Below are 13,948 nucleotides of genomic sequence, written 5' to 3'. Positions count from 1 at the left end.
TTTATAGCTTGCCAATGTTGAGACCTGGATTTGTCTGATATCGACTAATCATTCCTATTGCGAAATAAATATCTGAACGTGTGCAAAGCATCACATACATAAGGTTTCTAATTGCCGAAGCATATGGAACCTTACTCATATGCTCACTTTCTTCCTCTAACTTAGGACAATATTCTAAAGAAAAATGAAAACTTGATGTAGTCGGCTGAACGCTTGGCTTCACATCAGTCATTACAAAACGTTTCAGTACCTTATTGATGTATGAAGCTTGAGATAGAGCTATCATTTTATTCTTTCAATCCTTAAAGTTTCAAATTCTAAGAATATAACTTGTAACATCCGTTACCCGAGACCGTCGCCGAAATTTTAAAAATTGAAAAGTATAGGGACTAAACTTGACCAATTCAAAAAGTATTAAGGACTAAAATTAATCAAATTAAAACATAAAGACTAAATCCATAAATTTCTTAAAGTATAGGGACTAATAGCTAAGTTTAACCTAAAAAATCAAAACCTTAGACCCGTTGAAATGAACCAAACCGAATCCATGACAACCAACCCGGACCAATGAGAACCGGGTTCGTACGTCTCCTCTCCATCTATAAAAACAAAATATATCGCAAAAATAAAATACTTTTCCCCTTCTTCAAGCTAAAAGAAAAAACTTCAAATAAAAAAAAAAACCCTCGAAATTTCTCGTTCTATCTCGGTCGATCCTCAATACTAATCCAATCATGTTGACAGGTTCATTGCTCTAAGCTCTTTGCTGAATTTTTTTGAACTGTCGTTCAAAGTTAATGCCTCATTTAGGTTTACCTATAAAGGGTTTTCAATTCTGGTTTAGTATTATTATTATTTTATGAATGGAACTGTTGCAGCTTATTAATGGACTTCATTTTGGATTTTTTTTTGTAATGGGTCTTTTTTATTTTTCGATTTTCTATCTGGGTTTTTTTGGGTGGGTGGGTGGATGGGGATTCGATTCTATTGTTCCATGTTTGTTCCATCTTATGATGCGTGGGGCCGTTTTTATGTTGAGTATTTGGATTATACTATCTGATATTGAATGAAGCTAATCTGGGTTCCCGTGGTCTTAGTGTTTAATTTTGAGGGGTGTAATCTTCATTTATATTTTTAGAGTTAAGTGTGCATTATTAAGGTGTCTATATTTCGTTAAAAAAATTGGACTTAATATACTCTAATTCTGCAGATGGTTGATCCATCTGACATATTCGAAGATCTAATCTTTACGAACTGAGTTTTTACCATGGGACAGAGTTTTTAACCGTATAAATAGTAGGTTTTATAAATTGTATGGTGAAAATTAGATTGGCACTACTTCAGAATAGCTGGAACTTTGATCTAAATTCAAACGTCAAAACTTTGTGTTGTTAATTTTTGTAAATGTGTTTGCTTGGTGGTTAGTTAGGGAATGAATCATCAATCACTTTTGAGGTGTTATATGTTCCATGGTGCCCTTGGTTTTACCCTAATTTTAAAGGCATTTGTATTTATATTATAATTATTTTGGACTCTTTAAGTATCCTCTTTGAATTTTGTAGTGAGTGTGAAATGGCAAAAGGAACTCTTGAAGGCTGTGGAAATTGACACCAGTCAGCCTCCATATGTTTTCAAGTGCCAGTTGTACGATCTGACTGGAGTACCTCCTGAAAGGCAGAAAATTATGGTTAAAGGTGGCTTGTTGAAGGTACTTGGATGATTTTTTATGTAATAGCTAGCAGAGTTGCTTTATAAAGTGCTTTGTGCATTGCGATTAGTGTTGCTTACCCTTTATTTGTCTGGTCATGGTTTTCTAACTTGCTTATTTTGAGTGTGATTCATGAATTTCTAAAGCTTACCCTTTGACAATGTAGGATGATGCAGATTGGTCAACAGTTGGACTGAAGCAGGTGAGCTATCTTGATAGCATTTACCTTATTTCCCCTTCATCTCTAACTTATGGACAGTTTTCTAATGAGAATGCTGCGCCTTGTGCCATAATGTTTCTTCTAGGGTCAAAAGTTGATGATGATGGGAACTGCTGATGAGGTTGTTAAAGCCCCAGAAAAGGGCCCTGTTTTTATGGAAGATCTTCCGGAAGAAGAACAAGTGGTATCTTTGGTAAGTGCCAATCTAATTCCATGTTCTTTTTCGCTTTCAAATGAAAAATATGTTCTTGCATTGGGGATTACATAAAAAATGTAATATGGCATTATTGTAGTATGCCTTGGTATCATGGATGCTGTCTGATTTCATTATAAGTCCAGCTTGTATCTAATAGTTTACTTGTGATTTACGCATTATTCAATTGTTTCGTATCTTTCCTTTGATTTCATTGAACATGAATTCATGCTAATTGTTAGTTGACATGTACTTGTTAAAGAACTAAAGTTAAGTATGGAGCTATTCAAGATGTCAAACGAGACTTAGATGAACATTGTTTTTAGCTTTACCATGCTTGCCCTCCTGGAAAGCATGGCAACATAGTAACTCTTCCTCATATTAAAAGAATATTGATGGATTTGCCTATTCTTTTGTTAAAATATGGTTAGAGATTTGATAGTTATTATATTCTCAAATCAGGCTGGCCCAACTGTTGGTTGTTTGACCTGAGATTATTGAGAGCAATTTGTTGCTGATTTATGGGTTGTTAGGGATTAGTTGCAATAACTTGACTATGCTCTTGTTAAATATTATTTTGCCTTCATCTTGTGTTAGTACATGGTGGGTTCACTCTCAGTCTATAATTTGTTCCTTGTCTTTAGCCTTGCAACTGAGGATTGTACCTATTTGATTTTTGTACTTTTAGGGTCATAGTGCTGGTCTATTTAATCTGGGAAATACCTGCTACATGAATTCTACTGTACAATGCCTCCATTCTGTTCCAGAGTTGAAGTCTTCTTTAGTAAAGTAAGTGCCTTCTTTACCTAACAATGCATTATGTGAGAATATGGCGCTGGATTTGTATGTTTTTTGTATGATGCAGATGTAACGTGCACTGTCTTAATTGTGATCAGATATTCACATTCAGGAAGAAACAATGACGTGGATCAGACTTCTCATATGTTGACAATTGCCACACGTGATTTATTTGGTGAACTTGATAAAAGTGTCAAGCCAGTTGCACCTATGCAATTTTGGACGGTTTGTTCCCTTTTTCCTTGTCACTTGTATTTTGAATCCCTGTGTTCTCTTTGATCTCTGAAGCTATAGGATATCACTAGATGGAAGAAATGCATCTACTAGAATTTAGGTGAAATATTTTTATATTTCATGCAACATATTTGTAGGTGTACCCGATTTTATTTTGGTAATTTTATTCACATAAGGTGAAGTCCACGAAAACAGTATTATTGTGCCTTGTTTAACCATATTTGCTGATTCTGTTGAATTCTCTTTCCTTAGTGATCTAATCTTTTTACCATTTATTGCTAGAGGTTCATGCACATATTTTTCTATGCTGTTGTCAACAGAATTGTTGCGCTGTACTTCAAAGTTCATTAAAGGAATTTCTCTTTTTTTCTGTTTTTTGTTGCTATATGGCACTTAGTTTGATGGAAGGTATGGAGAACTTATTGTTTATGTGTATCTTGGTTTCAGTTGTTGCGTAAAAAGTATCCTCAATTCGGCCAGTTGCATAATGGTGTCTTCATGCAGCAGGTTTTGTTCTTTTCTAGTTTTTTTAGTCAACTGTACCCAATACTCTTTTGTCTTAGATTTGTTTAAATGCTGATATGTAATTTGGGGTCTTTTACAGGATGCTGAAGAGTGTTGGACACAACTTTTATACACCCTCTCTCAGTCTCTTCGATCAGCTGGTTCTAGGTAGGTTTCTTGTTCTTTGTCATTTAGATATACTGAGTTATACTTACTGGGAAAATTTGAGCAAGTCCATGGTGCCCTTAACAACTGAAACAGTTTGAAGCTGTTGCTTTTGGTTTATCAAACTTTTTCTTCAAAATTAGGGATCTTTTATTTGGAGCAGTGTTACCTTGCATAGTTCTTTTGCTACTGCAATGCTTCTCTAGCATATATCTTTCTAATTTAGTAGCAAACATCTCTTTTAGAAAAATAATTCTAATCTCTCACTGTCATTTTTTTTCTTTCTACAGTGAAAATTTAGATACTGTAAAGGACCTTTTTGGTATTGACCTTGCAAGCAGGTAGATATCTACAGATTTGATAGTCATTTTTTTTCTTTTTAATAATGATGACATTACCTAGTTAGACAATTTATATATGCTGATTCCATGTTCTATAACTGTTGAAGAATTGTTGCTGCTATTCAAATTTTCAAATACCACTGGTGCAGTTCATGTAAGAAATACACGTAAAAGTATATCATCTTTATACTGAGGGAAAAGATAAAGAATTTCAAATTTCAACTAGTCTGAACAAGCAAAACCAGAACATCCTTCTACTTATGCCTACATCGATATAGTTTATGCAGTTTTTAAGTTCAAATCTGTATTCCTTATTTGGTTTATGCTACTATTGAGAAAGTTATTTACTCGATATTTGGTTGATTTATCTGTATGCCCCAAGTTCATGTATTACTCATCAGTGCATTGTATTATTTGCTGCCTTTCCTATTTTTCTGCTTCTCTTTTATCTGAAAAGTTCTTGATAACTTTCCCTTCCTGTATCATCTAACCTATGTTTGATTGCTAGGATTCATTGCCAAGAGAGTGGTGAAGAAACCTCTGAGACAGAATCGGTTTATTCACTTAAATGCCACATTTCGCAAGAAGTGAACCATTTACATGAAGGTCTAAAGCATGTAAGCTATATCAGCTACCTTCTTTTCTGTTCTATATAACTACATCTTGTGTACGATGCTTTTTCTTGATATGGTTTTGTCAACTTTGTGGCCTAACGGAACAGCTTAGAGTTTGGAGCAGTTACTTTGATCAGTGACATTGGTGCTGTGATTGGACTTGTAATAGGCTTTAATTAAGCCTTTCTTCTCTTTTCCTTTTTAAAATATTGAATAACAAATCTAAGCTGTTGGAAATTTTTTTACCTTGGTTCCCCCCCCCCATGAGGGTTTTGTCCTAGCCACTGTTCCATGCAGATCTCATTACAAATTAATGATTCATCCTTCTGTAGCTTCATTGGCTTCCAAATGAAGAATACTATTCCTAATCATTAACGCATTTATTGTTAACATGAGTTAATAATATTTCTGTATGTAGGCTTTGAAATCAGAACTGGAAAAGGCTTCTCCTGCCCTCGGGCGCAGTGCAATTTACTTGAAAGAGTCCCGAATTAATGGTTTACCAAGGTAGCTAATAGCTTTGTTATCGCCCTCTCTCTCTCTCTATATATATTGTACTGTAGTCTGCTAAAATGAAAGGTGGCATTTCTTCCTCATGTCACTTCTCTGATGTAGATTCCATCTGCACTTATGATTCTTCATACCTTCCATGTTTTCATCCATATTTTTGAAACAAAGAACTATTTTGGTGACTTGTTTTTCTGGTGAATTATGAAGGTATTTGACTATTCAATTTGTTCGTTTTTTCTGGAAGAGGGAGTCAAATCAAAAGGCCAAGATATTGCGGGTATGTAAATTTTATTTTCCGGCTTAGTCTACATGATTTTTATAAACAAATATCTATTTTTGATTTAACCAGCTGGAGATGACTTGGTGAAGGCACAAGAAATGCCAAAACTTGTTTGTTTGCTTATCAAACTATGTTTGTAATTGCATTGTATGATATATGTTTCCCTTTTTCAGAAAGTTGATTATCCACTGGAGTTGGATGTTTATGATCTATGTTCAGATGAACTTCGCAAACAATTGGAAGGTCCTCGTCAGGTAGCCATTTTAACCTTGTCTTGATGATTAACTAAATTTTAGTTTGCTGTGCATTGACCAACAGTTTCTTGATATGCAACTTTTAGATCCTGAGGGATGAGGAAGGTAAAAAGCTCGGTTTGAAAGCTAATGAGAAAAGCTCCAGCTCAAAAGATGATGTCAAGATGATTGATGGAGAGGTGACTAGGCGACTTTGCAATAAGTGCCGATATCAGTAGCAATTCTGAGTCATTGTGCTTGATACTGTTTTTCAATGTTTTGAATGCAGGGGTCATCCAATGCAAGTGGAGAATCAACTGTGACTACATCTCAAGAAGGTAAAACCACTTTATGTCCATTGTTGTCAATCGTCCTCAACTGGTTTACATGAGCTATATGTTGCTTTGACTTTTTGTTTATTTTGTAATACCTGTGCCATCAAAATTTTGGAAGGGGTATGGGGATATAACCCTCCGAATACATAGAGAAACTTTAAAAAAGTTAACATACCTGTGTTGGACACATCTTTATCCAACATTGACACCTGAGTTTGAGTTGCATAGTATGTGAACACTTATTTGCAGTTCATTTTCCAGATAATATTCTATCAAGTAATTACGATGAATGCAATTCTGGTAAATGAATATCCGAATTCTGATGAATAAAATTTAAGTTTTTAAAGCCCATTTCACAGTGACAAGTTTCCTAGCATCAGATTATTATCAAGCTGCTATGTGTAATAATTTTCTAATTCCTTCTAGCTGTAGGGAATCTATTGCATACATAATTTGAGTAAAATTATTACCATAATTGTTCTGTGATAATGCAGCTATATTCTGAAATCAGATACTAACACTTTTGACAATGGTTTCTCATACTGTTTTTCTCCAGGGGTTCCCTCTGACAAGGAAACACGTTTAACCGGGATTTATGATTTGGTTGCTGTGCTGACCCACAAGGGCCGAAGTGCCGATTCAGGGCATTATGTTGCGTGGGTCAAGCAAGAAAGCGGTTAGTTCCCGGAATAGTTTGTTTGGCACTGTATTTCTATGATATTTAGTTTATGTATTTATTGTTTTACTAACTAGTAATTGTTGCTAATCACAGGGAAATGGATCGAGTTTGACGATGACAACCCTATCCCGCAGCGAGAGGAGGACATTGTTAAACTTTCCGGGGGAGGTAAATCACAGCCTGAACTTCTATGAAATTACTGTTTATAATTAATTGCATTATTCTGGTTTGGATGTGAGTGTCGGATGCGAGCATCTGTTCTCTACCAGTATGTTCTATTTTCCATTTTTTCTTTCATTTATTGGAGGGTCATGTGTTCAAATGCAGAATGTCTACTTCAAGGTTATGTTGCTCTAACTTTCCATTTTTCTTAAAAGTATTCATGCTAACACGTGTTTTTAACACATTCAAACTTGAACACGGGATGACTCTCCAAATACATTGAAAAAAAAAAGAACTTTCGAAGATTGCACATTCTCATATCTAACACTCGTCCCATAGATTGGGTATACTATTAACATGAACATACGCATTTGGCTATTTCTTTTAATTTTTTTTTTAAAATTTTTGGGTTTTAGGTGATTGGCACATGGCATACATCTGCATGTACAAGGCACGCACTGTTTTAATGTAATCTTTGTTTTTATTATGAACTGTACTTTTGGGTTTTTTCCCCTTTTTTTTATTTGCTTCGAACATGAGAAATTGTGAAATGGCCAAATAGATATTTACTAAATTGTGTTGTACTTTTACTTTTTTGTTAATTACATTCAGTTTGATTGAATGTTTAAAATAAACTTTCATTCCTCAGTTATGGCAGCTCTGATTAGATCTAAGTTTCAAACCATATCAATTTATTTTTTCTTTTAGATTCTTGTATCGTTTAAATAGTTTATTCGGATCAACTCGAATATAAAATTAAAATTTTGATTTAACTCAAATATGAATTATACAATTTGAGTTATTCAAAATTCGAATAAGAAAAGATTATGTCGTTTTGATAAATGTTTACTTATAAACTTTATTTTTGTAGTGAAATAATGCTATATGTCAACTAATAAATAATCAGTTCATATAAGCGTAACATTAAGTGTAAATAATAAGATTTATTAACTCGACTTGATTTGAAAAAAATTCAAATTGAGTTTGGTTGTTAAAATATGAGTCGTATTCGATCGGATGTTCATCCCTACTTAAATTATATATTAATTTTTAGATTAGCCCTTTTTGTCAGAAGTAGTCTCTAAGATGTTATGGTCCTTGAATTGTAACTTGTTAATCAAACCGTAATCAAACCGTGACAGTGGTTAAAAAAAATTATTTTACGTTTCCCATCTTCCCCCCAAAATCTTTTCTTCTCCTTGCTCTCTGTCCCTAGTAAATTTCCAAGCAATATTTCTCGAAAATGTGCTTGCAATGTATCATTCATACTCATTTTATATGGACTTATCTAACAATCAAATATGCCTCAAGTTAAATGCGGGAGGAGCAAAATAAATAACGATGGCAGCAAGGGATAACAAATGCCAACTCATGCTTTAAAGGTTGTACCGGAGAAAGACTTAGGCTCTGCTAGTGCTCAAGTAAAGAGACAAAATATGCAATGGTGTGTGCAACACTAAAGCGCTCTATGTCATTAGTCTTGATCAGGCTGTAGGTAACTTGAAAGAAGCATATTACATGGAAGTAGCAAACAGGTATTGCATTTGGTAATTCTTTTCTCCATCTTTGAATGTTCCAAGCTAATTAAGTTTTGTTCGATACGGCGTTAGTTTCTTAGAGAACATCACGGACGTTTCTTTGTATAAAGTAGCAACAAAAGGCCAAATTGAAGAATTCAACGGATATCGGAGCTGAAGACCTCAAACCATGACAACATACTCCATGTTAACTCGGCAAACCACAACATCCAAATCATATTTTGTCGAACAAATTCTTACCCAGTGTCCATCACTGCTACTCCAAACAATGCTAAACGTCAATCTCCGTTTCATGTTACAACAAGGTATGGACATTCTGATTCCGTGAAATTCTCACCAAGTCTGGCACAAAAGCTATCATTTGGTTGGGTGTATTGGATTAGCCAATACATCCCTAATCCGTGGGCCCCACTTAAGCCTCTCTTAAGCAGGTGTTTGGTTCAATGTATTGCCTAATACACCCCTAATACGTTACGCCCTTAATCCCCGAAATTCTCTGTTTTCTAATCCCTGGATTCTCCTCAGTTTACATCCGTTTTATTTTTCACGCCCTAATTTGCCCTCTGTTTCCTGGGTCTGTCTCTTTATCTCCTTCATTGCTTGCTTCGCCTTCGGCCAGTAGCCCCAATTTCTTGTCGAGCATGCCATAGAGAAAGGCAAGAAGAGAGCTGCTTCTGTTTTTCTTTCTTTGTTTTCTGTAACAGACCCAGAAGTTTTAACCCAGAAGCCCCAAATTCTTCTCTTTTCTTTCTTTGTTTTCTGTAACAGACCCAGAAGCTTTAGATTGACGAGGTTGTCGGAAGCTGAAGATGCAACAACTCCCTCTCAAGCTTTAACCGAAGAAGGCAGAGAGTTACCTCTTCCTCTTCTCTCTATCTGAGGAGGGCATTTTCCCACCAATGCAATCCCGCCACACCATGCTCTCTGCTCAATCTTTTGATGTCGTTTAGTGAAAAAGAGAAACATTTCCACCATTCGGGTTTAAGTAATTCCTCACTTAATTGGAGTCGCCATCTTTTGATGCAGGTAAACATTTTAATTCGATTAACTAAATTTCCCAAAGCCAAATTTATGAGAATTTAAACGAGGGAGGAAAGTTATGGAATTTCTTATTTTTATATCGCAGAGGTCTCAAGTTACTTCCTTGTTCGGAGCGGATGCTCTTTGGAGAAAAGGGTATACCGGTGCTAAAGTCAAAATGGCTATTTTCGACACTGGAATACGTGCTGATCATCCTCACTTCCGAAACATTAAGGTACATCATTAGTGGGAAAATGAAGTTAGTTGAACTTTTGTTGGTGTGAAATTATTTTCTTATTGAAAATAACTTGTTGGTCTTCAATAGGGAGTTCTGATAATCACTCTTGCGAGTAAATTTTTCAGGAACGAACTAATTGGACCAATGAGGATACTTTGAATGATAATCTTGGACATGGGACCTTTGTGGCTGGTGTTATTGCTGGTGAGGACGCAGAATGTCTTGGCTTTGCACCAGATACTGAAATTTATGCTTTCCGTGTTTTTACTGATGCACAGGTAACACAAGTTGGTGTTGGATATTTTGTTTGTTTTTGTATTTTGATTGGATGTTGCACCAGGCCTTTGCAAATCTCACCCTTTTTGTTGTTGGTTTCCTTTATATTTGATCCATTTGAAAATTCCTAGCATGCACTACAGAAGTTGGAAGCTCTTTTGAACTGTTCATTACTATAATTAGAAGATATATATCATACAGTATATCCATCAACCTAAGGACTTTCCCTTTAACATTTGTTATTCTATAAAATTTGGCTGGATTATGAGAATTTTGCTCTCAGCTTATTGCAGGTATCATATACATCTTGGTTCCTTGATGCTTTCAACTATGCTATTGCAATCAACATGGATGTGCTAAACTTGAGCATAGGTGGACCTGATTACTTGGATCTCCCATTTGTAGAGAAGGTATGATTCCCATGGCCTGTGGTTTATTGGTGTTCATTTGTCAAGCATCATTAATAATTTTGTTTCAAAACTGCAAAATTGTCTAAGTTTGGTTGTAGTGGCATGCGGAAATGCTTCAATCATAATGCATTCACTTGCTTCCCACAGGTTTTTTGGCCTCTCTTAAATCCCATGAACCATGCTATGATCATTCAAATTCATGAGTTGACTTCCTCTTTCAATATTTTGCATTTTGAAGAAGTTTGCTTGTTTTCTTTGGACATTTATTTCCAAATATGGAAGGATTAGCCAGTGAAGTTACCCACTCTGCTGTTGAAACTTCCACATTCAGTTTTGCATGCTTATCCTTACATACAATGGAGCTGAACGTTTTTGGTTAATGCTTGCTGCTTTATGGTTCTCCAGGTTTGGGAAATAACAGCCAATAATATTATTATGGTGTCAGCCATTGGAAATGATGGGCCATTGTATGGCACTTTAAACAACCCAGCAGACCAAAGTGATGTTATTGGTGTTGGTGGAATCGATTATAGTGATCACATAGCCTCATTTTCATCACGTGGCATGAGTACTTGGGAGATTCCTCATGGGTAGTGTATTGCTCTATTCTACGATATTAACTGTTCTTCACTTTGTTCAAAACATGCTCTTCTAGCCCATAATCATTTTCATTTTAAGAAAAAAAAAAGAGGCTAGGACGCCTCTCCTGGAAAGTTTATTTTGGTTGGGGGTGTAATGGTGACAGTGAAACTTAAAATATATTTAATTTTGGAGTAGTCACTTATTAATTTAACTACTATACTATACTTTTTCTCTGAAGGTATTGAGGTCTTGTTATCGGCCCCTTCTTTTTAGTGTTGATCGTATGAAGGCTTTAAATTATTTTCAATTTCATGTACTTTATGATATTCCATGTGTAACTCCCTTATTAAGCAAGCTTTATTATCCTGATCATGAATATTAAACTTGTTTGATTATCTTTGCAGTTATGGTCGTGTCAAACCAGATGTTGTGGCATATGGGCGGGAAATTATGGGATCCAAGATCAGTACTGGTTGTAAACAATTATCAGGCACTAGTGTGGCAAGTCCTGTGTTTGCGGGTGTTGTATGCCTGCTTGTTAGTATCATTCCTGAGAACAGAAGAAAGGAGATTCTAAATCCTGCAAGCATGAAACCGACGATCAGCGGTGTCGAAACTATTTTTTTGAAAACAAAAATTTAGTTGTCGACTTTAAAAAACAAGAATTGGAGTCGCCACCGATTCTTTATTAAGGTGTGATCGGCTCACCTTAAAAACGATTCTGGTCTACGAAATTTAAAAAAACGGGTTCGGGAGTCAGTTACGCACGAGGAAGGGTTAGCACCCTCGTAACGCCCAAAATCGGTACCAAATTGATTATTTTATGTCTTGGTGTCGAAAATTTAAAAAGATTTTGTTAAACTCAAATTTTGAAATCTGAAAAGGATAATCAATTATTCAAGTCATGCGAAGAAATTGAGACCTAATACGTTAGGGTACAATTTCTCAATATCCCCGAATTTTGAATATTACCTTTTAATTAATTTTTTAAAGAAAATCTTCATTTTGAAAAAGCAATATGTCATGCCAAATGCGTTAGGACATAACATATTGAATTCTTGAAAATGATTTTTGTTTATATATTTTAAGTAACGAATATTCTCGGTTATTTGGAATTAACAAAGAAAATCGGAACTCAATATCGTTTTATTTTGAAAATCTTTGAATCATAAAAATAATTTTAATGTTTTGACAAAATCAAAATGTATTTAAAAATGTATTAAAAATGTCAATGCGATATGGAACAAATATTTTAATTTAAATTATATATATTTATAAGTATAATATATAAACAATTTTAGCAAATAAATATAGGAATATGAGGGAAAGGAAAGAAAAAAAATGCGCAAGTCATAAAAATAATAATAAAATAAAACACACATAAAATATATTAATACATGTTTTTTTAAAAAATATATAAATATAATGTATTAGTAAATATAAAAACATGGAAAATGTTTATAAAAGCGTTGAAAAGAATGCAAAATTATATGTACACGTTATAAAAATGTATAAACATATGAATTATAAAACATGAAAATATAAACCATAAAAATATGAATGTATATAAATGCGTACTACATATATGCATTTAAAACATTTAGAATATACATATATATTAACATATATATATACGCACATATATACGTACAATAATAATATATTAATAATTATACTAATAAACAACATAAACAATATAAATAATAAATAAATAAATAAACAAATTAAAGATTAAGTTAAGAAAACAAACAGAATTTGAGAGCTGGATTTGAAAATCAAAACAAGAAAGGGAGTAATTTGAAACACGCGTAACAGGGGAAGGGCCGAAGGAGAAAATTACCCAAAAATACTGCACTGCACTGGGCTAAAATAAAACAGATTCGATATTTCATGGAAAATTTTGAAAACAAAAAAAAAGGTTTTGAAATGATAGGATAAAATGGAAGGATTAAAAACATAAATAACCCATAAATAGAATCTCATTTCATTTGCAGCCAATAAAACCCATTTCAAACCCCTAAAAGAAAACTCCTCTGCCATTCAAAATCGCGCCGCAGCAGTTCTCCTCCGCCGTTCCAGTCCCCTCCCATGTCCGACCAGATGACGACGAAATGAGGACGCTCTCCGACGAATCTCGCAACGGTAAGCCCTCCTTTTCCTTTCCCTTTTGTTTTTGTTTTAAGAAATAAAAAGAGAAACAAAATCCAATAGAAACAGTAAAAAAAAACAAAAGAAAAAAAAAGAACTAAAATCTGTCACCTTAAAAAACTTGTTCTCTCTTGTATTTATTTTTCCAGTTTTTCCAATACAAAAATTTGCTAAAAACCCAGTTACAGAAATCTTTTTTTTCCTTTTTTCCCTCTACCTTCTTTTTTTGCTGTCTCTCTTCTCTTAGTATTGTTCCTAGTTTATTTGCTGCCACTATGTGAAAAAAACTGCCCAATGTGCTGATCGTGACTTGTTTCAGAAACACTAGAGGAGACGTGTATAACGTGTGAGGCTACTGAACGCGAGAGAAGCGGCATGCGAGGGAGTCATGCAGCGCGTCCTGGGGTTTCTGCCTCATTTGCCAAAAACATCTTGTGGGCCAATTGGGCCAATTTCTGCTGTTTGGGCTAAGCTATTAGGCCGATTGGTTTATTTGTAAAAATGGACTGTTTATTGTATTTGCTATTTTAAGGTTTATACATTTGGGCCCGGGCTAAAATGGCCTATTACAAGCGGTATGATGCTTTGAGTAAAATTCCCGATCATCCAACTCAAATGATCGTTTTCTTTAGTTTACCTTCTATTGCCCGATTGGAATGGGTCAGAAGATTTCTTTCTCACCATTAAAAATCAATGTTCAAACTTTTTGATGTTGTAAAACTATATAACATATGGATTATGATGTACAATTTTATTTTCA

General features: G+C 34.5%; 2 protein-coding genes and 1 long non-coding RNA gene across 4 annotated transcripts; all 3 read left to right on the top strand.

Moving 5' to 3' along the window:
• Positions 1–631: 631 nt before the first annotated feature.
• On the top strand, positions 632–7,624 carry LOC105799053 (ubiquitin carboxyl-terminal hydrolase 6). The gene is made up of 18 exons (XM_012629386.2): positions 632–744; positions 1,563–1,708; positions 1,875–1,910; positions 2,014–2,121; positions 2,810–2,910; positions 3,018–3,144; positions 3,601–3,660; positions 3,758–3,825; positions 4,113–4,163; positions 4,672–4,780; positions 5,196–5,284; positions 5,495–5,564; positions 5,741–5,821; positions 5,908–6,000; positions 6,090–6,138; positions 6,692–6,811; positions 6,908–6,982; positions 7,393–7,624. The coding sequence occupies exons 1-18, from the start codon at positions 735–737 to the stop codon at positions 7,446–7,448; spliced, it is 1,449 nt and encodes a 482-aa protein (XP_012484840.1). The 5' UTR covers positions 632–734; the 3' UTR covers positions 7,449–7,624.
• Positions 7,625–8,585: 961 nt separating this feature from the next.
• Positions 8,586–11,945, top strand: LOC105799051 (subtilisin-like protease SBT6.1). 2 transcript variants are annotated; one of them, XM_012629385.2, is made up of 6 exons: positions 8,586–9,540; positions 9,641–9,769; positions 9,898–10,050; positions 10,342–10,458; positions 10,864–11,053; positions 11,445–11,677. In XM_012629385.2, exons 1-5 carry the CDS (start codon positions 9,454–9,456, stop codon positions 11,050–11,052), a joined length of 675 nt encoding a protein of 224 aa, XP_012484839.1. In that variant the 5' UTR covers positions 8,586–9,453; the 3' UTR covers position 11,053; positions 11,445–11,677. The 2 variants fall into 2 exon arrangements, with proteins under 2 accessions (XP_012484839.1, XP_012484836.1); XM_012629382.2 differs by having other exon boundaries at positions 8,630–9,540; positions 10,864–11,048; positions 11,445–11,945.
• Positions 11,946–12,582: 637 nt separating this feature from the next.
• LOC128032465 (uncharacterized) lies at positions 12,583–13,948 on the top strand. Its single transcript, XR_008188638.1, has 2 exons — positions 12,583–13,182; positions 13,508–13,948. It is a non-coding gene; the product is annotated as an uncharacterized LOC128032465 (long non-coding RNA).

The sequence above is a fragment of the Gossypium raimondii genome, chromosome 9 (assembly GCF_025698545.1).
Source record: "Gossypium raimondii isolate GPD5lz chromosome 9, ASM2569854v1, whole genome shotgun sequence".
NCBI classification, from domain to species: Eukaryota; Viridiplantae; Streptophyta; class Magnoliopsida; order Malvales; family Malvaceae; genus Gossypium; species Gossypium raimondii.
The sequence above is the reverse complement of the archived record's forward strand: the minus strand, read 5'-3'. Positions and strand labels throughout refer to the sequence as shown.